The sequence below is a fragment of the Sciurus vulgaris genome (assembly GCF_902686455.1).
Source record: "Sciurus vulgaris genome assembly, chromosome: 5".
Taxonomy (NCBI): Eukaryota; Metazoa; Chordata; class Mammalia; order Rodentia; family Sciuridae; genus Sciurus; species Sciurus vulgaris.
The window spans coordinates 180,922,834-180,944,385 of NC_136465.1; the positions used below are offsets into that span (position 1 = coordinate 180,922,834).

The following is a 21,552-nucleotide window of genomic DNA, read 5'->3' on the forward strand; positions in this document are numbered from 1 at the left end:
TCACCCTTCTGTTTTACATCTCCATTTGTTCAGAACCTGGGCAGGCAGATGCCCTGAGACCCCACATAAACAGTCTGCTGGCCACTTTGGTATGTTAGCATTTATTCTAGCATATTAAATGATACCAAAAAAGTGTAAATCAAAACTGACAATTTTGAAACTCTACTTGGGTTGTTTAGTTCTCTAAAGTGCAAGCCAGCAGTAATCCTCCAGCCACATTGTCCTGGCTCTGGAAGCTGACCTCTGGTCCTCAGAAGATGACTACTGCCCCAGGGCAGTCCTGGCCTCCTCACCCCAGAGTGCAGGGAGGCTGCCACCCATCCTGAGGACCTGGGTCTCATGCAGGCAGGAGAATGCCCTCGGTGGTGGTGCTTGTTTGGGCTAGCTAGCTTTGTCCTCCGGATCTGCCCAGGAAAAGGGCTGCAGAGAGGTCGCCCAGGGCTGGAGACAGCTTTCTTGGCACCCTCCAGCTTCCCGAATCTTACCTGCATTCCTCTTCTACGACTGAAAATAATGACCCCCCCCATCATGGTTCCTGGCAGCCAGGGTCACCCGCGGTCAGGAGTAAGATGCCTGGGAAGTCCCTCACAACCCCCTGGCCAGGCTGCCCATCCCTTCAAGTCTCTGATCTACTGGTCCATTGGTCCTAATGGCTTCCAGGTCTTTCCACCAGGCTCCCTGGGAAGGGGAGCTGTTAATACACCCAGCTCAGTGAAGCACAGACACTGTACCTGCCAGAGCATGGCTGTCCATCTCATGTAAGAAGAGAAACGCTTTGATCGAGACCGAAAGAACCAGCTGGGAAGCCATTCCCAGTCGGTCACATTCCTGTTTCACAAGGTGCCCCAATGCACCGGGGATTTCCAGTGCCACGTCAACTGGGAGGGTCCTGTGTCCTCCAGGTGCCGGGAGATGGCGCACAAACCAACTCTTTGGCCATGGTTTTACCTGAAGCCAATGTCATTCTCACCCACACTGTCCCTGCAGCCTGTAGCAGGGGAGTGACAGGACAAGCCGGAGAAGCACCCAAGTGCTCCGACACCAAGCAGCTGAGACGGAGACGCTGGTCAGAGCCTGCCAGCAGGGACCACTCAGGCCGTGAGAGGCCTGGGGCCCAGGCACTGCCCACCCTCAAGTGGGGTCCAGCCTGCAGCAGCCAAGCAAAGGTGGAAAGGCTCAGCCTTGTCCACCACTGATGTGGGTAGCGAGCAGCAACAAGGTCACATCCAGGTTCCCAGGCCCCACTCTCAGCTCCCTCCCGCAGCCCTGCAAAGTTCCAAACTGGAAGCGAGGACCCCAGGGACATCCTCCAGGGCTGGGGAGGAGGTGGAGCCTCTGGAACGCTGGGTGTAATGGAGGACAGGATGGAGACTTGGGGTGTGGGAAAAGTGGTGGCCACAGAGCGGAGGGTGTCCAGTTCTAGGAACGGGACAGAAGAGCTCAGCCTGTTTTGTGGTGGGGAAGGGGCACTTGCTGGGCTGGGCCCTGGAGCGGGGTCATCTTAGAAGGGAAAGCGTAAAGTGAGGCAGAGCAGGACTGGCAGAGCACACACAGGCCAGATGAAGGATGCCAGGCCAGAGGGGACCAGGACGTGGGGACACCTCTGTCCAGACTCCCCTCTGCATCCCCACCAGGGGCCACCTAAGCAGCACTAAGCTGACAGATCCCACAGGACAAAACGGTCCACCTTCGCCTACTTCAGATTAAGCACGATGAGAACAAGAGTTGCAATCGGGAAGGGGAAAGGGTGTGTTAGAGAGTCGTGGCCGCAGGAGGTGAAGGCCCCACAGCTGGACGTGCACTGTGGTCACTGGGCCATCTGCACCACAACGGCTCTCCAGGCTTTCTCCTTGTCAAACTCCTTCAGGGGGCTTCTGGCCACCTGTGAGGGAGACAGGACCTGGGTCACCCCACCAGGACCACGCCTGCCACAGAAGGCAGAGGAGCAGCCCCCAAGCGGCCTGCAGGCTAGTTAGGAGGTTTATCTGCATGTGAAAGAAGGGAGGAAACAGGCCCGGGGCCATTAAGAAAGGGTCAGAGGCCTCCATTGTCTTGCTGTCCTCAAAATGCACATGTCCCTCATTCACTCCAGGGGTGGCTAAGTACAGGCCTGGCAGCCGAGGAAGAGGACACCTGAGACAGAGGTGACCCCATGCCACCAGGCAGCAGGGAGGATGGCGACTAGCCTTGCTGTCCAGCCTGAGCCCTGCATGGCAGTTCCAGAATCTGAAAGAATAGTGCATCCACCCAGCACTGCCCCTTCTGGACTTACGTAGAACCAGGAGGGTCTGCACTGGGCCAGGCACAACGCTGGGACAGGCAGGCAGAGCCTGCCAGAGACCTCCTCAGAGCAAAGGGCAGCCAGCGGCCTGGGCCCTATAGCTGCTGCTCCTAAAGGGCCAAGAGCAGCTGTGCCCGGGAACACACTGCCAGGATGGGCGTCTCACCGGGAGGAGCTGCTGAGCCCCTGCTGTTCAGCTGTGGGGGGCATCCAGACCAAGGGCTAGGGGAGGAGGTGGGCAAGAGGCAGGATCTGGGCAGAGGACCGTCCACGTAGCTGTGACCTGGCTGAGGGGTGGGCATGACATCCCATGGGCCAGGGAGCACTGGCGTCCACATGCCAGGTGGGCTGGGTGGGCAGCCCTCCTCCAGAGCAGGGAGGGAACTCTTGATGCGTGGGAGTCCCTGGAGGAGGCGGTGTCTGTGAGAGCAAAGAAAGCCCGAGGCGCTGGTACTTTTCAGGATCAGGAGTGGGTCTGTGCTTGCCTAGTTATTTTTTTAAATAATGTATTTCCTTGTTTATTTCTGCAAGGTTTTTCTGGATATTTTAAAGTTACAAAAAGGCATGAAAGGTTTGAAGGACATCAGTGCAGGGGACAGTCACCTCCCCTGGGCCCTCAGAGGCTCCAGACGGGGAGTCTGGGAGAACAGGTTACTCACCTCCCCCTCTGGGCGCTCCTGGTGGCCAACCTGGCCATCCCAGGATGTGCCCTGCAGCTTGGCGCTGACCTTGAAGCTCACGCACTGGAGGGCGGTGCCCGTGTTGAGGCTGCCCTGCAGCAGCAGCACCAGCAGCAGCAGCAGCAGCAGCAGGTCGTAGGACTGCGAGGCAGAGGCAGAGCCAGCCGTGAGCGGACGTCCCTCCCCGGCCCACCCAGAGGCTGCCGGGCCTGTGGACAGCACTGGTGGCTGCTCCTCTCCCCACCCCACTGACCACAAGAATAGCTAAGGAGTCCACAAGACCACTGTGCCTCACACTCAGGGGGGAGGTGCAGAGGGACCGCAGCCCTCCAGAGGGAAGGAGAGAGAGGGCAGGGTCCAGGGCAGTGGGACGCAGACCCACCAGCAGAGTGACCCAGCTGCGGGAGACACAGGACTGAGTGCCACAGGGAGGGGACAGGAGGCAGGAAGGGCTCCAGGGGGGAGGACAGGCCCTGGGTCCTGGTGGCCAGAGAGCTCAGGGCCAGACACTGTGTTGGTGCAGCAAGAGGAAACCTCTGCGAAGCACCCGGCAGCTTCTGCTCAACACAGGGCTGTCCCTCCAGGTGGCCCGATAAAATACAAAGCAACCAAGCACCGATAGGAAGGAGCACTGCTGCTGAAGGGGAGGAAGGAGGAGAAGACAGGACACCACCCCAGGGGACCCAGTGCCAGCCTTCCGGAGCCAGGCCCTGGACCTGAAGCACCGGGCAGGGAAGGAGGCAGTGCCCCGCCGCCATGGGTCCTGGCACAGGGGAGACGGCCGTGGTGAGGACAGGAAGAGAGCAGACAGACTCCCAGGCAGGAGTGCTGTGGACCACGGGGCTGAGGAAAAGATGGGTTTAATTAAAAAGAAAACACCGAAGCGTCTCACAAGGAAGGTGTGTGCCTGGGGGGCGCCTCTGGCAGCAGAGCCCAAAAGCCCACCAGACAGCAGGCCAGAGGTGGAGCAGGCTTGCTTAGCTCAGCGAGGCCGCGTGCTCTCGCCTGCGGTGGGGAAGCCCACTGCCTCTGGGACAGGGAACCGGACGTCCCAAGGCGGGGCAGTGGCCCACAGCTGGAGAAGCAGAGGCAGCCCAGGGGGGAGGCCAAGGCAGAGCTGCCTGCTGAGTGGTGGGGACAGGACAGTCGAGTGGCAGCCATGCCATCATCCCCTGGGAAGGGCACGTCAGATCCACCTCATGCTGCACACACACTGGTGCCCCTGCAGAGCCACTGTGGCCACGTGGTGGGTGCCCGTCTGTGCTGGCCACTGCCAGGACAGAGCCAGTGTGCCCCAGAGTCCTCCTCAGGTCTCACTGACGGGAGTGGCAGTTTCTAGAAAGTCTCAGAGAAAATGAACAGATGCGCACTTTGATGGCAGGCGGGTAATCTTTAAGGATCTCCACGAGTCTCACCACGCTGAAGGACAAGTACCCGGAGGCCGTGAATAGCAGCGGGGACGTGAGGCTGCTGATGGCCAGCAGCACCTCCACCTGGGGAATGCAGAGGGGAGACCAGGGCGGGTGGGGTCACCCAGTGCAGGGAGCAGGCTGCTGCTGTCCAGCACAGGGCGTTGTCAGCCAGCCCTTCCGTACCACTTGCTGACCCCCACCTGAAATCTATCCTCCTGGCCTCCCGATCTTCCCAACTCCCAGGTGTTGCCAGTCAGACTCAGGGCCTTTGCAGCCCCTGTGCTGCCTGCACAGAGCCTCAGGCCCACAGGGCCCACTTCTGTGCTGTCCACAGATAGGGCAGTGGGCCCTCAGCACAGCCCTGAGCACCCTGCTGGGGTGGTCCAGCCTTGGTCCTCCCACTAACTCAGGAGCCTCTCCTCCCTGGCCCCTGCCCAGCCCTGTAGCTGCCAGTGTGGGCCAGAGCCTCGTCCGTGGCACCGGGGAGGGGCAGGCAGCCCTCACCTACCAGACACTTGCTGGGACACTCCGCCGTCACGTGACTGGCAATGGCACTTGGAAAACACTAAGAGAGAAGAATAATAACAGATCTTATTTTTCTTATTTTTTGAAACAGGGTCTAAGTTGCTGAGGTCCTCAATAAGCTGCTGAGGATGGCTTCGAACTTATGATCCTCCTGCCTCAGCCTCCCAACTCACTGTGAAAAAGAAAGGTTTTAGAGCCTGCTGCTGTGAGGTCAAGCCCTGGGCATGTGCTCTTCCAACCAATGCAGTTTTCCTTCCATCCAGAGCCCAGGAAGCGGGGGCCGCTCGGGGCCGACAGCTATCCTGGGCTGGTCCCTGGGCACAGCAGAGGCAGGTAGCCTCTCATGGTTTTGTGGTCCTCACACAGCAGGTGTGTGCAGTCACTGCTTCCATCCGTGGTCCCAGCACTGCACTTAGCAGACCCTCTGCTTCCTGATCCAGGGTCCTTCCCCATCACACTTTGCAGTTGTCTGTCTGTCAGACTGTCTCCTGGCCCCTGGCACCTGTGACCTGATGCTCTTGAGGCTTGCACCCCCAGCGGCCACGGCCTCCCTGGGCGGGCAGGAGCTGCAGCTCCCAGGCGTCCACATCGCCCACTGGATCAGGGAATCTGTTGGCTCTTCCCTTTTCAACCAAGAAGTGTTGTTTCCTGCCTGATTCAAAGAGCTTGGCCTAGTTCCACAGCGCAGGCAGAGGCAAGCGTAGTGGGTGACTGCCCGCCCAGGTGTGCCCTCTGGCCATCCCTTTAGCATGGCCTAGTGAGCTAGAGACCCATGCAGTCTCCACACCCACAAAGGGAAAGGAAATGCCCTCACCCTGGGGCAGTACTATTGGCCCAGCAAGGACCAACTCCTCCCACACAGGAATGTCAACCCATTTGTCAGGGCCCTAGTGAGAAGGTGAGTGAACAGAGGGGGAGTTGATGAGGGAGGTGCAGAAGCTGCATGTGCAAAGGCCCTGGGTTGGAACCAGATGCACTGCAGAGGTGGGTTTGGCCTCAGCCAGAAGGTAGACGCATCCACACGTTTCCAAAAGGGCCACAGTAGGAACAAGTGAAGAGGAGGGAATCAAAGACATGGCACAGCCAGTCAGGAAGCAGCTGGGGTGGCCACAAGCCATGGAGAGGGTGGGGAAGGACCTGGCTTTCAGCCCACCTGGGCCTGGGCCCAACTCTATGCCCTGGACCCTGCCTGACTTCCAGTGATCTGTTCCCTTGACCTCTCTGGCCACCCCGGCCGGGACACAGGCAAGCCGAGCCAGGTAGCTCCCTCCCCTAGAAAATGCCCCACCTGGAGTGCCCTGCCCTCTCCTGGGGTCTCCTTACCCACCAGTGACTTCTGCCCTGGAAGAGAAGGGAGGGCACTATGGGAAATGGGCTAAGAATGGCCAGGAGACAGGAGGGTACCTGGCAGGAAAGGGGGTGGCTTCCTGGGAGAGAAGAGAGCCCAAAGGAGGATGGGATTGGGGGGCACTGTCCAGGGGTGCCAGGGCACAGTGATGGGGACAAGAAGAGCACCTTCCATTGTGAAGGTCTCTGCACTGAGTGGCTCAGGATTTAACCCACAGTCAGCTCCACATTTCAGACACAGCTCCTACTCCTTCTGGTGACGGTGTGTCAGGCTGTGCCCACAAAAGCTCTCCTCTGTGCCTGCCAGCTGTGCGGCTCCACACCACCTTCCAGGAGCCCCTGCTGCACAGGGGTCTTGGGAGCTCACTGCTGCTCAGTCACATGCCCATGGGGACGTGCTGAGCCCCCTACAGGGAGCCAACCATGGCCATCCAGCCACATCAGACCCTGCCAGTGCCAGCTTCCCTACAGTCAAGCTGCAGGCTCTACCTGCTGCGCAGCCTCAGGAAGAACTGCTGCTGGCTCTGAGGAGCCTGTGGACAGGACGCAGGGTGCTTGCCATGTCCTGTTCATTTCTACAAGATGGCAGAGCAAAACTGAAGAATCCCCAAAGCCAGGCAAGCAGCGTGGGACAAGCCAGTGGCTGGCAGCAGGCCACACAGGTGGCATGGGGCAAAATGACTGACCAGCGCCCACGTCTGCAGCACGAGGTGCAGACAGACACAGCTCTGGGTGTGCAGCCCGGTGCGGGCAGCTGCCAGGTGTGGAGGGACAATCTGATGTGACCATCCTGAGGGAGCCCAGGAGCCCAAAGCAGCCAGGACAGCCGCCTGGAATACACTGTGTGGGTTTAGCTCTGCCCCGAGTAGTGCAGGAGTCATGGCACCTGAGACCTGGGCACTGACGTGAGGAACAAGTCAGAACAGAGGCCGTATGCCCACTTCCCAGGTGCCAGGTGTTACCCTGAGTATCCTCCACGTCAGCACTTAGTATAACTAGCAGAAATGTCACACTTTATAAAAGCTGCAAGATGCATGGAATAATAAAAGTAACTGATTGTCTTAGGAAAAACAGGAGTGATACAAAATAATAGCAGGGCTGGGGTGTGGCTCAGTGGTAGCGCACTTGCCTAGCATGTGTGAGGCCCTGGGTTCCATCCTCAGCACCACACAAAAATAAAAGTATTGTGTCCACCTACAACCAAAAAAATTGTATATAAAAAATAAAAAAATAAAATAATTGCAATTAGTACAAAATCACACACTGATTCATCTCATACTATTTCCGAGTTCTTCTGGATCAGGGGTCAGTGGGGTCCCTCTCCAGGTGCTTTCCTGTCAGAATGCCACCAAAACTGACAGCTCAAGCAGCTCAAGACCAGCTGCTTTGCTTCAAGGAGGGGAGCCCAGAGGTGCAGCCGTGATTGCGTGGCCAGACCAGCTGTGCATGGACAGGCTAGCCAGCCAGGAAGTACTCACAGCCACCAAGATCCAGAAGAATGTCACTGAGAGGTGCGGGCCTGAGACAGCTTCATCCACGTTCAGAGCGATGACCCCACCAAGGACAGCAGAAACACCAGCAATGACCTCGACCACCTGGCAGGGGACAGTGGGACAGCATCACCACATGGGGCTGCCACTCTGAGGGTCTGTACCCACCACGAAAGAGGGAAGGCACCCTGGGCTCCCAGGGCAGGCCATGGGGTCAGTGGGCTGCCTGCTCTCAGGCTGGACTGGCTGACCCTGGAGAAGCCAGTAGCTGAGCCCCCAGAGGCAGATGGACAGGGTCCCACCTGGCCTTGGGTGAGGCTCACAGAGGCCACGGGAAAGCTAGATGTGGATGTGGCCAGCAGGAGTGCCAGAGGACACGCTGTCACAGGGCTCAGGATGGGGACAGGACTGGCTGGCAATTCTCCGTGCACTCTGAACACACCAGACCCAATGTGGACAGAGAAAACTGCTCCCTCCAAGCAGTCGCAACACAGGGCACAACGCCCCCCAAAGCGGGGGGACACCTGCAAAGGGCAGTGGTGTTGCACCAGCACACACACACAGGGACACCGTTGGCCTGGAACTAACCCTCTGCTGGGCAGGACAGTCTCTGTGAACGAGGGGACCCAAGGTGGAAGCCGACCAAAACAGACACCCCTCCCCAGATGTCTGAGGAAGATGCATGAAACCGGAGAAGAGTGGAGCAGGAGGGAGGACAGAGGCCTGGGAAGCCTAGGAGCACCCCTGGCTGTCAGGAGCCAGGCAAGGCGCCAGGCGGGACGGCACCTGGTGTCCCTCCCCCAACCCGGACCAGATCACGGGGATGGATGCCACACCCGTCCACAAGGAGGCAGGCCCATGCATGTGGGGGTCTCCAGAGGCCAAGAAATGTGTTACTTCCCATCCAAAACCAGAGAGAAGAGGGTGGGAGGAGCCTCAGCTCACAGAAAAGAAGGCAGAGGAGGAGGTAAAGGCAGAGGAGAAAAACCCAGAAGTAGGGAGAAAAAAAGAGTAAAATAGATGAAATTATGTTAGAAATCCCTTTAAAGGAAATGGGCTAGACTCAAAAACCAGGCAGATTAGACATAAAACTAAGACACAGTCATGCACTGTGTATAAGAAAACTACCAGAATATCATAGAACAAGAGAAGCTAAAAGTAAGAAGGGAAAAGGTGCCCTCAGCCAAGGCCAGCGGAGGACAATGACGTGCTCACACAGGGGAAGAGGCTATGGGCAGCACTACCCCACACAGAGGGATGCTACACAATGCTGACTGATGAAACTGTCAGGGGCAACTAGGCTTGTCTGTAATTAAGAACAAGGGCTCCCCCGTCCCAGCTGGAAAGCTCCAGAATCACAAGAAATCAGTACCCATGCTCATACTGAAGGCTTCCGACTGCGCTTCCCCAGCAGAACAAACCACCCTAAACCAACAGACAGAAAGGGCCTCTGGGACTCGAGGTTCCATGCCCAGTGCCAGCCAGGATCTGCCTGCTGCAGCCTGCCAGAAGACCCCAGGGCCCACCTGCTGCAGCCGGCCAGAAGACCCCGGGCCCACCTGCTGCAGCCGGCCAGAAGACCCCGGGCCCACCTGCTGTAGCCTGCCCCAAGACCCTGGAAGCTAGGAACAGGGCGCCTCTGGGCAGGGTGCTGCCTGCCACTGTGCCAAGAACAGCCTGAGTGGCTCCAGATGAGGGTGGGGCTCACACGCAGGGCCCTGCCATGCCTGGCCACCTTGAAACAGGAGAACAATGATCCCACCCAGCCTCATACACCCAAGCAGTGCAACGGAATAAAAAGGGAAGGTTTTCTTACAGAGTAGGATCTTAGGACCCGAGCAGGAAACGGCACTTCCTCCGAAAGACTGCTGCTGTCAGAGATGGAGCCCTGGAAGGAAGCAAGACCCCTTGGCCACAGTGCGCAGGCTCAGGGTTCAGCTGGGCTGACCACTGCTAGTGTGGCCCAAGGGACTTGAGGGATGTGCTGAATGGCCACCACTGCAGGTCCCAGCCCATGGGCAGACTTGGCCCCTCCACATGGTCCCCCCTCAGGGCCACACAGTGGGACACAGGTGCCTCCCCAGGTAACGGTCTGGGCTGCAGCCAGGTCACCTCACACTGCCAAGTTCGCCCACCTTCTTCCTCCTGCAGGGCTCCTCGCTGGACCGGGCAGAGACGATCACTGTGGCCGCCATGAGAAGCTCCAGTAGGAGGAGCAGAATGAGGTTGAAGTTTATCTGCAAGGAAGCAGGAGCCTCAGCGGCGCCCGGCAGCTTCTGTGCACGGCAGGCAGCGGCACAGCAGCTTCTCCAGGCTCCAGGTCAGCACTCCAGGCCCAGAGGGGGCCCTGGTCCCCACACTGCCTCTGGCCCACGCGGGCCTTTGGGATCTTTGTTTTTCCCACTCTCGTCAAAGGCAATGTAAGAACAGGCTGCGGGTGGATCAGGTTCTTGGGCGGCCTCTGCCGTCCCCTGAGCTAATCCCTCTCATTCATACAACAGCCTGACTCCGGTCAGCTCCCAGTGGGACTGCCAAAACTGCCAACAGGCTAGTTTGGAAACAACAGAACTATTCTGTGTTGGCAGTTACCAGAATATGCACACGTTAACATTCACGGAACTGAGATAGTCAGGCCCCTGGAGAAAGGCAGGTGCACTCTGGGAACTTAACCCACAGCCTGTCCATCATCACAAGATGGTGTGTGCTTTCTCCTGCTTGCCCACCCTCAAAAAGTGTGCTGTGTGTTCCTCCCTCCCGCACTGCCTCATATAACCTCTCAACCTCAAAAACCAGGGCGTCACTGAAACAGGAGGCCGGGCCTCATGTCTCCAGGGTGGACTGGACGACAGCCCAGCTCCACATCCTCGCTGGCCTGATCTATGCTCCTCCTGCCTGGCCCCGTGGCTGAGTCATGGAGTCTAGAGCCTTGCCTGACATGTGCAAGGTTCTGTATTTGATCCCAGTATTGCAAATAAATAAAAAAACAAACAAGTCAATTTAACTGATAACTAAAAAATAATTTTATAAAAGAAAGGATGTGCTGGATACAGTGATAAACAACTGTAATCCCAAATACTCAGAAGGCTGAGGCAGGAGGATTGCAAGTACTAGGCCAGCCTCAGCAACTTAGCAAGACCCTGTCTGAAAATAAGATAGAAAGGGCTGGGGTGTGGCTTAGTGGTAGAGCACTCTTGGCTTCAATCCCCTATATACTGCAAAAACAACGTAGAATCACATGAAATTAACAATAGCATCTCAAAATACATAAAGTAACAAATAACAGAACTGCAGGAAGAAATAGGTGAACCAGCACTGATAGGTGAAGAATTTAACATGCTTTCCTTGGAAACTGGCAGAGGAAAAAGACGAATGCGTAAGAACTTATAATCAGAAAAGAGTTGTTGCGTTAACCATGTCTTCTTTTCTGCACTCTGATGCTCTGCCATCTGGGGCTGAGCTGCCCTGGACATGCTGACCCTCCTAGGGCTGGCTACTTCTAGGGTTGGCCGGCCACATCATGTCCAAACCATCCAACCTGCACCCCTCTATCTGCTTCCCACGCGGGGCCACCACCTACCTGCCCCGTCACCCCAGGGCAGCCAGAGACAGCTCTGTGTCCAGCACTTGCTGAAGGTATTCAGACTGGCCGATCCTAAGCCTCCTACGTGCCCTGCCTGCTCCTTCCTGTGGAGGCCACAGTGGAGTGCTGCCCATGTCTCCCCCTCACTCCTGTCTGCACCTGACCCTGAGTGGCCCTGCATGGCGTGGGGAGCCCCCTCCTCTCAGGTCTGTTAGCAATAGACTGTGTTTCAGTGGTAGGTGTCTCTTGCTCTGCTGACCTCACCATACCTGAACAGTAATAACATCTGGATTTTAAAACAAATGGAAATAATAAGCTCATCTACAAAACTCTGCATGCCAAACAAGACAGAATTTTCATTCTTTATAGCAGTAGTAGGATACTAACAGAACTGACCATCTATTAGTCCACAAACAAGCCTGGTGAATTCCAAAGAACCAAAGCACTCTAGATCATGTATTCTGGTTATAATTCAATAATATTATGCATCGAAAAGTGGCTGATATTTAAAAATAGTCCCACATACCTGTTTTATAGGGTCCTAGATAGCTTGTGGACTTTGTTGCTGGTAAGAATGGAGTCTTATTTTTTTAAGTTGTAGTTTCAAATAACTACTGCTAGTGCAGAGAAAGGCTTATTGAATTTTTAAAGAAAGTTTTATTTTGAAATATTTTGAACTCAAAAGATTTTGCAAAAATTATGCGAAGTTCCTATGTGACCCTTTTAAATATTTTACATTTTTATTTAAAAAAATTTTTTTGAGACAGGGTCTCGCTGAGTTGCCCCGACGGCTTTGAACTTGTGGTTCTTGCCTCAGTTCCCACTTTGCTAGAATTGCAGGTGGCACCACCACTGTCAGCTCCTTACACTGGGTTGTTGGTCTGTCTGTTTGTTTTGGTACCAGGAACTGAACTCAGGGGCACTCAACCACTGAGCCACATCCCAGCCCTCTTTTGTATTTTATTTAGAGACAGGGTCTCACTGAGTTGCTTCGCGCCTCACTGTTGCTGAGGCTGGCTTTGAGCTCCTGATCCTCCTGCCTCAGCCTCCTGAGCTGCTGGGATCACAGGTGAGCACCACTGTACCCACTGCACTGGGTTTTTATAAATTGGTTTTGTGTCTCACAACCTTGCAGAGTTCTTTTATTTTGGGGGGGTGGGGAAGTCCTGAGAATGGGACCCAGGGGCTGCGCATGCTGGGCAAGCTCCGCCACGGAGCTACGCCCCAGTCCTTCTGATTCCATGGTTTAATTTGTATCTTTACAGCAACTATCTTGCCAGTCTGTTCAGACACCCAGCTTTTGGGCGTCTGCTCACTCGTCTCCTCTACTTTCCTCCTGGCCGCAGTTTCAGCACCCCTTCCACCCACTGCACTGTCCTGATGAACTGGCTCCCTCGGCTCTGGAGCGGCACGTGTTCCCCAGATTTTGACCTGGGCCTTCTCCCTGTTGGCTGGTTCTGCCAGTCTGGAAGCTGAGGCAGCTCCACAGCTCTGCTCTGCTCGGGGTTGTCTGAGCATTCCCTGCCCCTTCAGCCACTATGGAGGCTACACCTGCTGTCCCCCACCACGCTGTGTGAACTGTCCCCTCCCTAATGGCCCACTCCCCTTTCACTGTCCCTTCTGCCTCTTGCCAGGACCCTGATCAACAGGCATGTGAGGCTATCTTTAAATATCAGCCACTTAGTGATTTATAATGTCCTTACATCATGACTAGAGTACATGACCCTCAGAAGGCGGCTCCAAGAAAGGCACAGAGATTGACATGAACAGCTGGGAGGGATGACAGCACTAAGAAGAAAGTTCTCACAAATCAGCTTGCAAAGTTAAATAAACATGATAAAATTTCAGCTGTATTTTTTTGAGGAACTCAGTAAACGTATTAGAAATAGACTTCAAATCAGAAAGGTCCAGTGTGAGAAAGAAGAGGGAACTAGGGTGAACGCGGGACAGCGAGAGCACCCTGAAGTCATCCTGAGGGAGCCTGGCGTCTCCAGGGACAGACCAGCCAAGGGGAGCCACAGGGGTTTCCACACAGGACTTAAGGTCCCACCCAAAAGTAAGTCCTCCTGCCAACCAGAAACAACAGAAACGTGGGTGGGCATCTCACAGGAAGGCCTCCCAGGCAGCAGCATGGGAATACCACCAGAAAACGCGAGTGAACGAACCTGCATCTCTGCAGCCCTCTGACGGGGAACAGCGCCAGCCAGTGATTTCCAGGCCACAGGACACGCAGGCTGGTGGGGAGGACGTGCAGGCGGCACTCTGGACCTGATGGAGTGCAGATGCCGCAGCCACCATGGCCAGCAGCCCCACTCCTGGCGAGCCCAGAGAAGCCGGCCCTGTCAGCTGGAATGGGGAGTGGTGCAGGAGGCAAGGCATTCACATGCCCACCACCAGTGGACGTGGTGGCTGGGAGCTCTGGGGAGAGTGATGGGCTGCAGAGACCCATGGTGAGGTGGGCAGGTGGAAAGATTGAGAATGGTGTGCTGTACCACCAGATGCCAGCAGGGCACACCTCCAAGAGAGAGCCCAGAGGACCTGGTGATGGCTAACAGGACGGCCATGGGGCACACGGAGCGTGGCCCAGCCTCTGGCCTGTCCGGTTGTCCTCCCGCTGGGTAGATTTCCCCTCCACAGCTCACGCCTGTCCTTGAGCACAAGCAGTCCGCATTTCCTTCCTGGGCACACCCCCATCTCAGGTGGCCACTGCTCAGTCCTGCCAGAGGTCAGCGTGGTCAGGACCATAGGCCGTCACCTGTGGCTTCCAACACAGTACAGGTGGAACTGGGCTTCTGCAGGCACAAGGTCCGGGAGATGCTGGACTGCTGCTACACACCACCCTGAGCAGGCCACCACTGCACGTGCTTCCTGACCCTTTCACAGCTTGCTCATCCATCTTGTCTTCCACCCTGCGACTCGCCTGCCAGGTACAGGCGCCGTTCTGGCCAAGGGATGTCTGTTTAGATGTGGGGTGTTGCTGGCAAGTGTCACTGCTGTGATCTTCATGCCTGCACCGCCTGGTCGCAGGTGTGCAAGCACTTCTCCAGGGTTTGCACCTGTGGTGGGCACAGTGCGTATCTTAGAATGTCCAGCAAATCCCAGGTGGTTTTTCAAAGGACATGCACTGGGCCTCCGAGTTGCCCTGGGCGTGGGCGAGGGGTGGGGACTGTTCTCACTGGCTGTGGCTTCCTCTGGGTCACTGGTCTCCCTGTTGGATTGAAGGGGTGCCCATGTTCTCTGGGCCACTTCCCATCCATCACCCTCTCCCTCACAGCATGTTCTAGGGAGTCAGGTCTGGATCTCCATGGCAGGTGGGAGGTGGGAGGTAAGGTGGGTCCACCCCAGGTCACCAGGCACTTGCTTCATTCCAAGTCACAGACTACTATTCATATACACGGGGCAGCCCCAGGCTGACCTGGGCAAGAGATGGTTCCCCTGCATGTGCCAAAACCACCCTGGCAAGGATAGTTTTCTAATAAGCCTGGGGGTGTGCCTCAACCTGTTCTTCAAGGGGGCTCCCTTTCCTGGTCCGAGTCCCTATGCAGTCCTGCAGGAATTCCAACTGCAGAGGCATCCATTTTGGAAGGTTCCGAGAGGTATCCCCTACCCCCCTGCCATGTATGAGCCTCCTGCATGGACTTGCCTTCCATCAGTTTAGGATTCTTGAAGAAAGAAGGCTTATATGCCTGAGTGTCTGATAATAACTAGCAAAAGAAACTCTACTAAAAATCACATTTGTTTTGAGTTAATTTAAGTCTGAACTAACAGAACTGCTATTTAAAAATCCAGATCCTGGGCTGGGGAGATAGCTCAGTTGGTAGAGTGCCTGCCTCGCAAGCACAAGGCCCTGGGTTCAATCCCCAGCACCACAAAAAAAAAAAAAAAAAAAAAAAAAAAATCCAGATCCTGAGATGTGTACAGGTAACTAAAAGCTATTTAGAGCTCCCTTGTCTGCTCTGCCTGGCTGCTGCCTCTATCAAGACCTCTGGCTGTTTCTTAATCTCCTAGTTAAACTTGGATCTTCCAGATAGCAACACTCCCTTGGTTAAGACGATGTCAACTTGAGATTCTGTCCCATTTCAACAGCTGAGACCACTCTCTTCTGTTCCCATTGGACCAGGCAGTCAGGGATTTCAGATGCCTGCTGAGGCTGGGCCATCACCCCTGCCAGCTTGAAGCAGCCATAGAAGACGGGTCTTCACCCTTCATGGATTTTAAGGGATCACAAGTCTCGGGGTGGAGGTGAGATAGGAATTTAAGAATACAAAAAAAGGAAAGAAAAACTGTCCCAAAAGACAAGTACCCTGAGCTTTGAATATAGGAGACACCCAAGAACTTTTGCAATGCAGAACAAAGCACTGTGAACAACCCCACCTTTTCCTTAGCCTCCACTCTTGGCCCCCACCCTTGATCCATGCCCTTGCCTTAAAAGTAACTCAGGGGCCATGACCAAGTACAGGGAAAACTGGCCAGGAAGTGCACACCTGGGCCTGGCTTCATCTCTGTCCAGCTCCAGCCCCTGCACTCCACATCAACACCACACCAGGGGTGTTGTCTCTCTCTTTGGAGGTGGCCTGCACTCTCCCTTGAATGTGTATTTCTTACTTTACCCCAAAGACACTCTCCTCTCCACATCCGCCCTGGAATGTGTATCTGCTTTCCTGAAAAAGGAAGGGAGGGCAGGAGGGAGGGAGTGTTGTCATTTTTCACTACATGATCTAGCGGATCTTGTTGGATGTATCTCAGGAACTTGGTATGTTTAATTCTACAAAATTATATCTGCATATAGGGCATATTTATGTTTTAAAAAAATTTTTAGTTGGCAATGGACCTTTATTTTATTTATTTATATGCGGTGCTGAGAATTGAACCTAGTGCCTCACACGTGCTAGGCAAATGCTCTACCACTGAGCCACAACCCCAGCCCATAAAGGTTGTATTTCTAATTTTTTTGTGGTTGTTGATACAATTAAAGTTTTATGCTGGTTTTCACTAACAGCACCTTGCTACATGCTATTCAGAGTTACAGTGTGAAACCAGCAGGAATCACTCCTTCTGTACATGGCAAGTGGAAGTCCCTTTCCTGTCCTTCAGCGTCCATGTTTCTCATCTTGCGAGGCTTAGACACCTTGATTTTGGTGAGTTTTTGTTGTTGTTTTTGGTACCAGGGACTGAACTCAGTGACACCCAACCACTGAGTCACATCCCAGTCCTTTTTTGGTATTTCATTTAGAGACAGGGTCTCACTGAGTTGTTTAGGGCCTTGCTAAGTTGCTGAGGCTGGCTTTGAACTTGCAATCCTCCTGCCTCAGCCTCCCAAACTGCTGGAATCCCAGGCATTAGCCACTACGCCAGCTGGTGAGATTTTTATTCTGAGGCATGATTTAGGTACCAGCGCTCTCCCACTTTTCCTAGTAGTACTGACGGCATCGCAGTTATTAAAACGTGTTTTGATTGTGTTGGGTATGGAGCCCAGAGTCTGCCCATGCTGGGCGAGCACTCTACCACTGAGCCACATCCAGAGCCCTGTTACTATTGATTTTTAAAAGCTATTACAAAGAGATGTTAAAATATCACTTCTTAATAAAGTCATTCACTGGAATCAGTGGTTCAGTAGAGATAATTCTCCTCAAAAGCATAAACAAAGTTCTCAACACTGTCAAACTCGGGAGCCTTGGAAAACATCAGGGCATATCCCCACTCACTCAGGTGTCCACTTCACCCCCTCAGTGCTGGCAGAGCCCCAGCAGCTGACGTCAGCAGAAGGTGTGGCCCCGATCCTTTCCAGTGACTCACATTGATCGCTGAGGGATTCAGGACCAGTTTGCACCCAAACCATATCAGGCACGTGGTGGTGACGGCAAATGTGGAAACAAACAATATCTGAAAGTTGGGGATCTGGAAAATAAGGCAGGCCGTCAATGAAAACTCTGACCCCGAGAGGGGAAGAACTAGGGGGGTGGGCCCTGCCTGCAGGAGAAGGCAGGCCAGGGAACCCCCTGGGGGTGACCCAGCTCCATCCCATCCACCCCTGGCCTGCCATCTGGCACTCAGGCTCACTCAGCTGTCAGACCTGCGGCTGGCCACCTCCCCCCTCCCCGCTGCCCGGTGAGAGCTGCATGGAAGGACTCACCGCACTGACGTTTCTCCTTGAAACAGCAAAGCTCACGATGGCTGAGGGGATGCACTGCAAAGAAACCAGAGCCTGGTGAGTACCCTGCTGGCCGTGGCTTTGATCCTAGCCCTGCAGACAGTTAAAACCTCAGCAGCAGCAATGCACTATGATGTCTGAGTTTCTAGGATGATCCAGTCGTGTTGGCAAACAAGTGTGGCGAGTCCATTTGATGCAGGGGTCCCCTGACACTGATGGCCCCAGGTACTTCAAGACAATTCATCCTGAAGAATGGTTTCTTGCCAGGAGCACTTAGAGTCAGAACATAATTTAGTACTATTGCACAGGACCAGAATGGTCTTATCTGGAGAACTACCTGGAAGGAAAAAGCCTTGGTGAGGGGGAGGCAGAAGTGTCCCTGGTGTCCAGGGGACCCGCGGCCCAGGAGTGCTCACCCAGGCCATGCACTCTGACTCCACTATGGTTTGAAGGCTGGATGGAGGCCGGGGTAGGCCAGCTGACAATCGGACCCAGAGCCTGGGGAGAGCTACCAACAGGGTGTCTAAGATGTAGAGAGGATGCATCCATCTGCAGACAGTGGGGATGGGAGCAGGAAGAGCCCATGGGGGGCCTGGGCTAAGGATCCAGGGGGGATAGGCTGGCACAGGCCCAGCGAGGGCTCCCCTCTGGTGTCCCAGGGGCCAAACTCTGGTGGCCAAGATAGGCCACCAGAGGCAGAGCAAGGCAGGGCCACAGATGGGTTCTCACCCAGGCAACTATGACAGGGAAGGTCCACTGCTTAATGTGGAGCTGACCTGGAGCACTCTGGGTCTAAGGCCGGAGGTCACTGGCCCTGACAAGAGATGCTCACTGGCTGAGGACTTGAGGCCAAGAAGGCTCCAGGGAGTAGCAGGGAGAAGGATCAGCTTCTTCTAAGAAGTTCTGTCCTAAGAGCCCAAGGGAGACGCCAGATGTGGGGTGTGGGTAAGATCATGTGTTGTCTCTTAGGACCTGTGGCCATCCATGGGGGCAGTCAGGAACAGTGTTCTTGCGGGAGGGGCAGGAGAACTAGGCAGGGACTGGAAAGGGAAAGACTCCCAGGACCTCTGCCTGTGCAGGCCTGTCACCAGCTGGAATCCCGAGGAGGATGCAGACTTTAAGGGTAGCTCTGGGGAGTTCCCCATGGCCTGGCTTTCCCACTGACACACGAGGACCCAGGAACAGCATGCTCTATGAGTGGCTGGAACCACAGGGCCCTGGAGGTTAGCGGTTGTCTCTCCTCCCCTCTCCTGTGAGAAGCAGTGCCTCCTCTCCTGCCAGCCTTGGCGGTGAGTGAAATTCCATAAACGGCACCAAGCTCTGGTCCACAAAGGCAGATCCCCTGCCAGCTCACTGTCAGCCAGAGCTGATGCAACCACAGGTAGAAATCAAAGTGCTATTTCTTGCACCGAAGTCTGTGTAATTAGATTCAGACCTGTTTCACCCAGAGGTTTAGAAGTGGTAAATCCTATTTGAAACTAAAGTTATACAAGAGACTATTGAATGAGGAACGAATGGCAGGACCCAAAGGCAGAGCAGGGACTAGGGCACTGGGCGAGGCTGGAGCGCTGCTTACAGAGCCTGCTGCACACCGTAAGTAATCCATCTCCGAGGGGAACACGTTGCCCAGGTAGAGCGAGAAGCCCGAGGTCACAAGAAGGCAGCTCTGCAAAAGAGCAACACAAACTCAGGTCACAGAGTGGTTCTGTCTACAGAGTAGACACGAGGAGTGAGTGGCCCGCCTGATGCTGCAGCACCTCAGAGCCTGCGTCTGGCCCTGCCTGGCCTGGCCCTCCCCAGGGTCAAATGCAGTCCTGTGCCCAGGGCCAAAGCAGAGACCTCCATACTGTTATTTGGGGGAGAGAGGAGGACAGAGGTTGTCAAAATCAAAGGTAATAAGCGGTGCCTCTCCCCAGGAAAGTCCTGGTCCCACTTGGTGTGACTCCAGGTTCACGCAGACCCTGGACAACAGTGTCTGCCCCACCCCCTCTGCAGAAGCAAATCCTAGCAAACATCTAGAAAATGACTGCTGGAGTCAGGGTCCACAAGCCCAAGGGCTCTGGGCTGTACCCTGAGTTGTGAAGAGGCTGCAGAGGGCCAGATATAGGGGTGTCCAGCCATGGGGGGGTGCTGCATGAGCATGGGAGAGCCTGAGCATGGGAGAAGTCCCAGCCTAGATCTTGGTTCTCAGCCCAGGGCCCTAGAGAAACTGGGTCCTGCCATGGAGAGGTGTGTCCAGGGGCCTGGCCCTCAGCCACTAGGTGCCCTTGGGACCACACCACTCCTTCGGAAAGTTTGATTCTGCCCCGCCCAGGCCAGCTCAGACCTCCCTATGGCTCCACCTGGCCCAGCCTGTGCTGCTCCTCCTGCTTCACAGCCCTGCCATTCACTCTGCTGAGCCTGCCACCAGAGCCCAAGAGCCCCTCCCAGCTTGCAGCCCCAGCCTCAGGAACCCACAGGAGTAGGGCAGCCACCCTGACCTACTGGGGTGGGACAGACACAGGGTGGGCCAGCACAGGCCCGTGTAGGTACTAGTTGAGAAATGCAATTCCGAGGGCACAAACTCAATACAATTGTCAGTATCCCAGAGGCTCCCCAGGATTCCCCTGGCCACCGCTCCTGCCCGTGTGCAGCCTAGGAACCAACAGCGCCCCCTGCCACTGCCTTCACTGAAGGGATATGCTTGTTGTCAGGCTACTCACCCCCATCAGCATGGAGAAGACCCAGGTCCTGTGGCTGAAGCACCAGGGCAGCCTCCTAGACAGCTGAAGGTCGCTGGGCTTCGCGTCAGGGGTGTAGCGGCCTGGGTCCTGCCGGCCTGGGTCCTGCCGGCCCCGCTCCAGTGTGGGCATTCGGTCATAGCCCAGCTCCTCCCTGAACTGCCCCTCCCGTGTCACGGCACTGGGGACAGGCATGCTGCGAGCAGTGACATGCAGCCATGCTGAGACTCATGGTTACAGGCCACCATTCACTGGTTTGTAACAAAATTATCAACTCTGACCCCTGAGAAAGCTTCAATTGCAATAAGCTGTTTTCAATAAATAATTTTTCTTAACAAAGAAATATTGCTCACTCTGAGGTGCTGTGAATTTAAAGAAGAAAATAAGCATTTATTTCTAAAAGTGAACAAATCACTTTCCCAGTAAGACAAACCTAAGTGATGTGAATTCAGGGCAAGACTTCAGGCTTCACTTGCTGCAGCGACCTGGATCCTCAGGCACACCACATTTCCACTTCAATTAGCAACTTCCTAAGAACCTCACACTGTGTTGGGGTCTCACCGCTTATCAGGCTCAAGGTGGTGACTGAGCACCAGGCAGCCTAAGACTCACTTACTCTGCAGCTTACGCCTGTGTGCTTACCTCTGCTGCTGCTGGTCCTTGGGAGAGCTGGTCTTGGGGTGAGGGGCTTCCAGCAAAAACTATTCACAAATGGAACAAAAGCTCAGCAAACTGCACTTGAGCCAGGGGAAGGAGAACTGCCTCCTGAATTTCAATGAGGAGATGGAGTGAATCCTAGAAACATTGCTGGCTGGTTGTGTAACCACTGGCTCAGAGCTGTCAACCCAGGAGAAGAGAAGGGGGCCTCCCTGCTCCCACTTGCTGCAGACTTGTTAGGTGGATGTCTCCAAGGAAGCAGCATAGCTAAGAGCGCAGTCCACCATGTGAAGAATCCTGGCCAGCCCATGCCTGGAGCAGGTAGCTTTATTCAAAGAGTATACTACACTTCTTTTCCAGCAGCCCTTTTCTGTCCCCTGTGATCACATGATGGGAATCTCCTTTACAAGGTCACACAGACCTTTATGTTGGGGACTGCTGAACTGGCCCTTGACGTGGTCCAGGTTCTACCCACTGGTCCCAGTGGCAGCCCTGGGGCTGGCGTGATGCCGCTGCACCCTTTATTTCTGCTCACCAGGCAGAGAAAAAGGACATGAATGTGTTTCACCCGGAGACACTGGCCCCTGGCTGTTACAGTGACAGTCTCTTTGTGAACACTGCAAAAAGTACTAAAGTACTTTGAAAAACTGGCTCCTTCAACCACAAACCAAATCAAACCTGGATACAGTAGTCAAGTTTCAAAAAGTGG

General features: G+C 55.1%; 1 protein-coding gene across 4 annotated transcripts; it reads right to left on the reverse strand.

Annotated features, from left to right (window-relative positions):
• Positions 1–81: 81 nt before the first annotated feature.
• Positions 82–20,828, reverse strand: MLC1 (modulator of VRAC current 1). Of its 4 annotated transcripts, none has more exons than XM_079142673.1 (12): positions 20,620–20,827; positions 20,169–20,367; positions 19,043–19,132; positions 17,449–17,502; positions 17,112–17,213; positions 9,871–9,972; positions 9,552–9,623; positions 7,724–7,840; positions 4,882–4,938; positions 4,332–4,454; positions 2,941–3,102; positions 82–1,882 (listed from the first exon to the last, which is right to left on the reverse strand). In XM_079142673.1, the coding sequence occupies exons 2-12, from the start codon at positions 20,316–20,318 to the stop codon at positions 1,808–1,810; spliced, it is 1,104 nt and encodes a 367-aa protein (XP_078998799.1). In that variant the 5' UTR covers positions 20,319–20,367; positions 20,620–20,827; the 3' UTR covers positions 82–1,807. The 4 variants fall into 4 exon arrangements, with proteins under 4 accessions (XP_078998799.1, XP_078998798.1, XP_078998801.1 ...); XM_079142672.1 differs by having other exon boundaries at positions 20,169–20,382; XM_079142675.1 differs by lacking the exon at positions 17,112–17,213 and having other exon boundaries at positions 20,169–20,382; positions 20,620–20,828.
• Between the last annotated feature and the right edge of the window lie 724 nt (positions 20,829–21,552).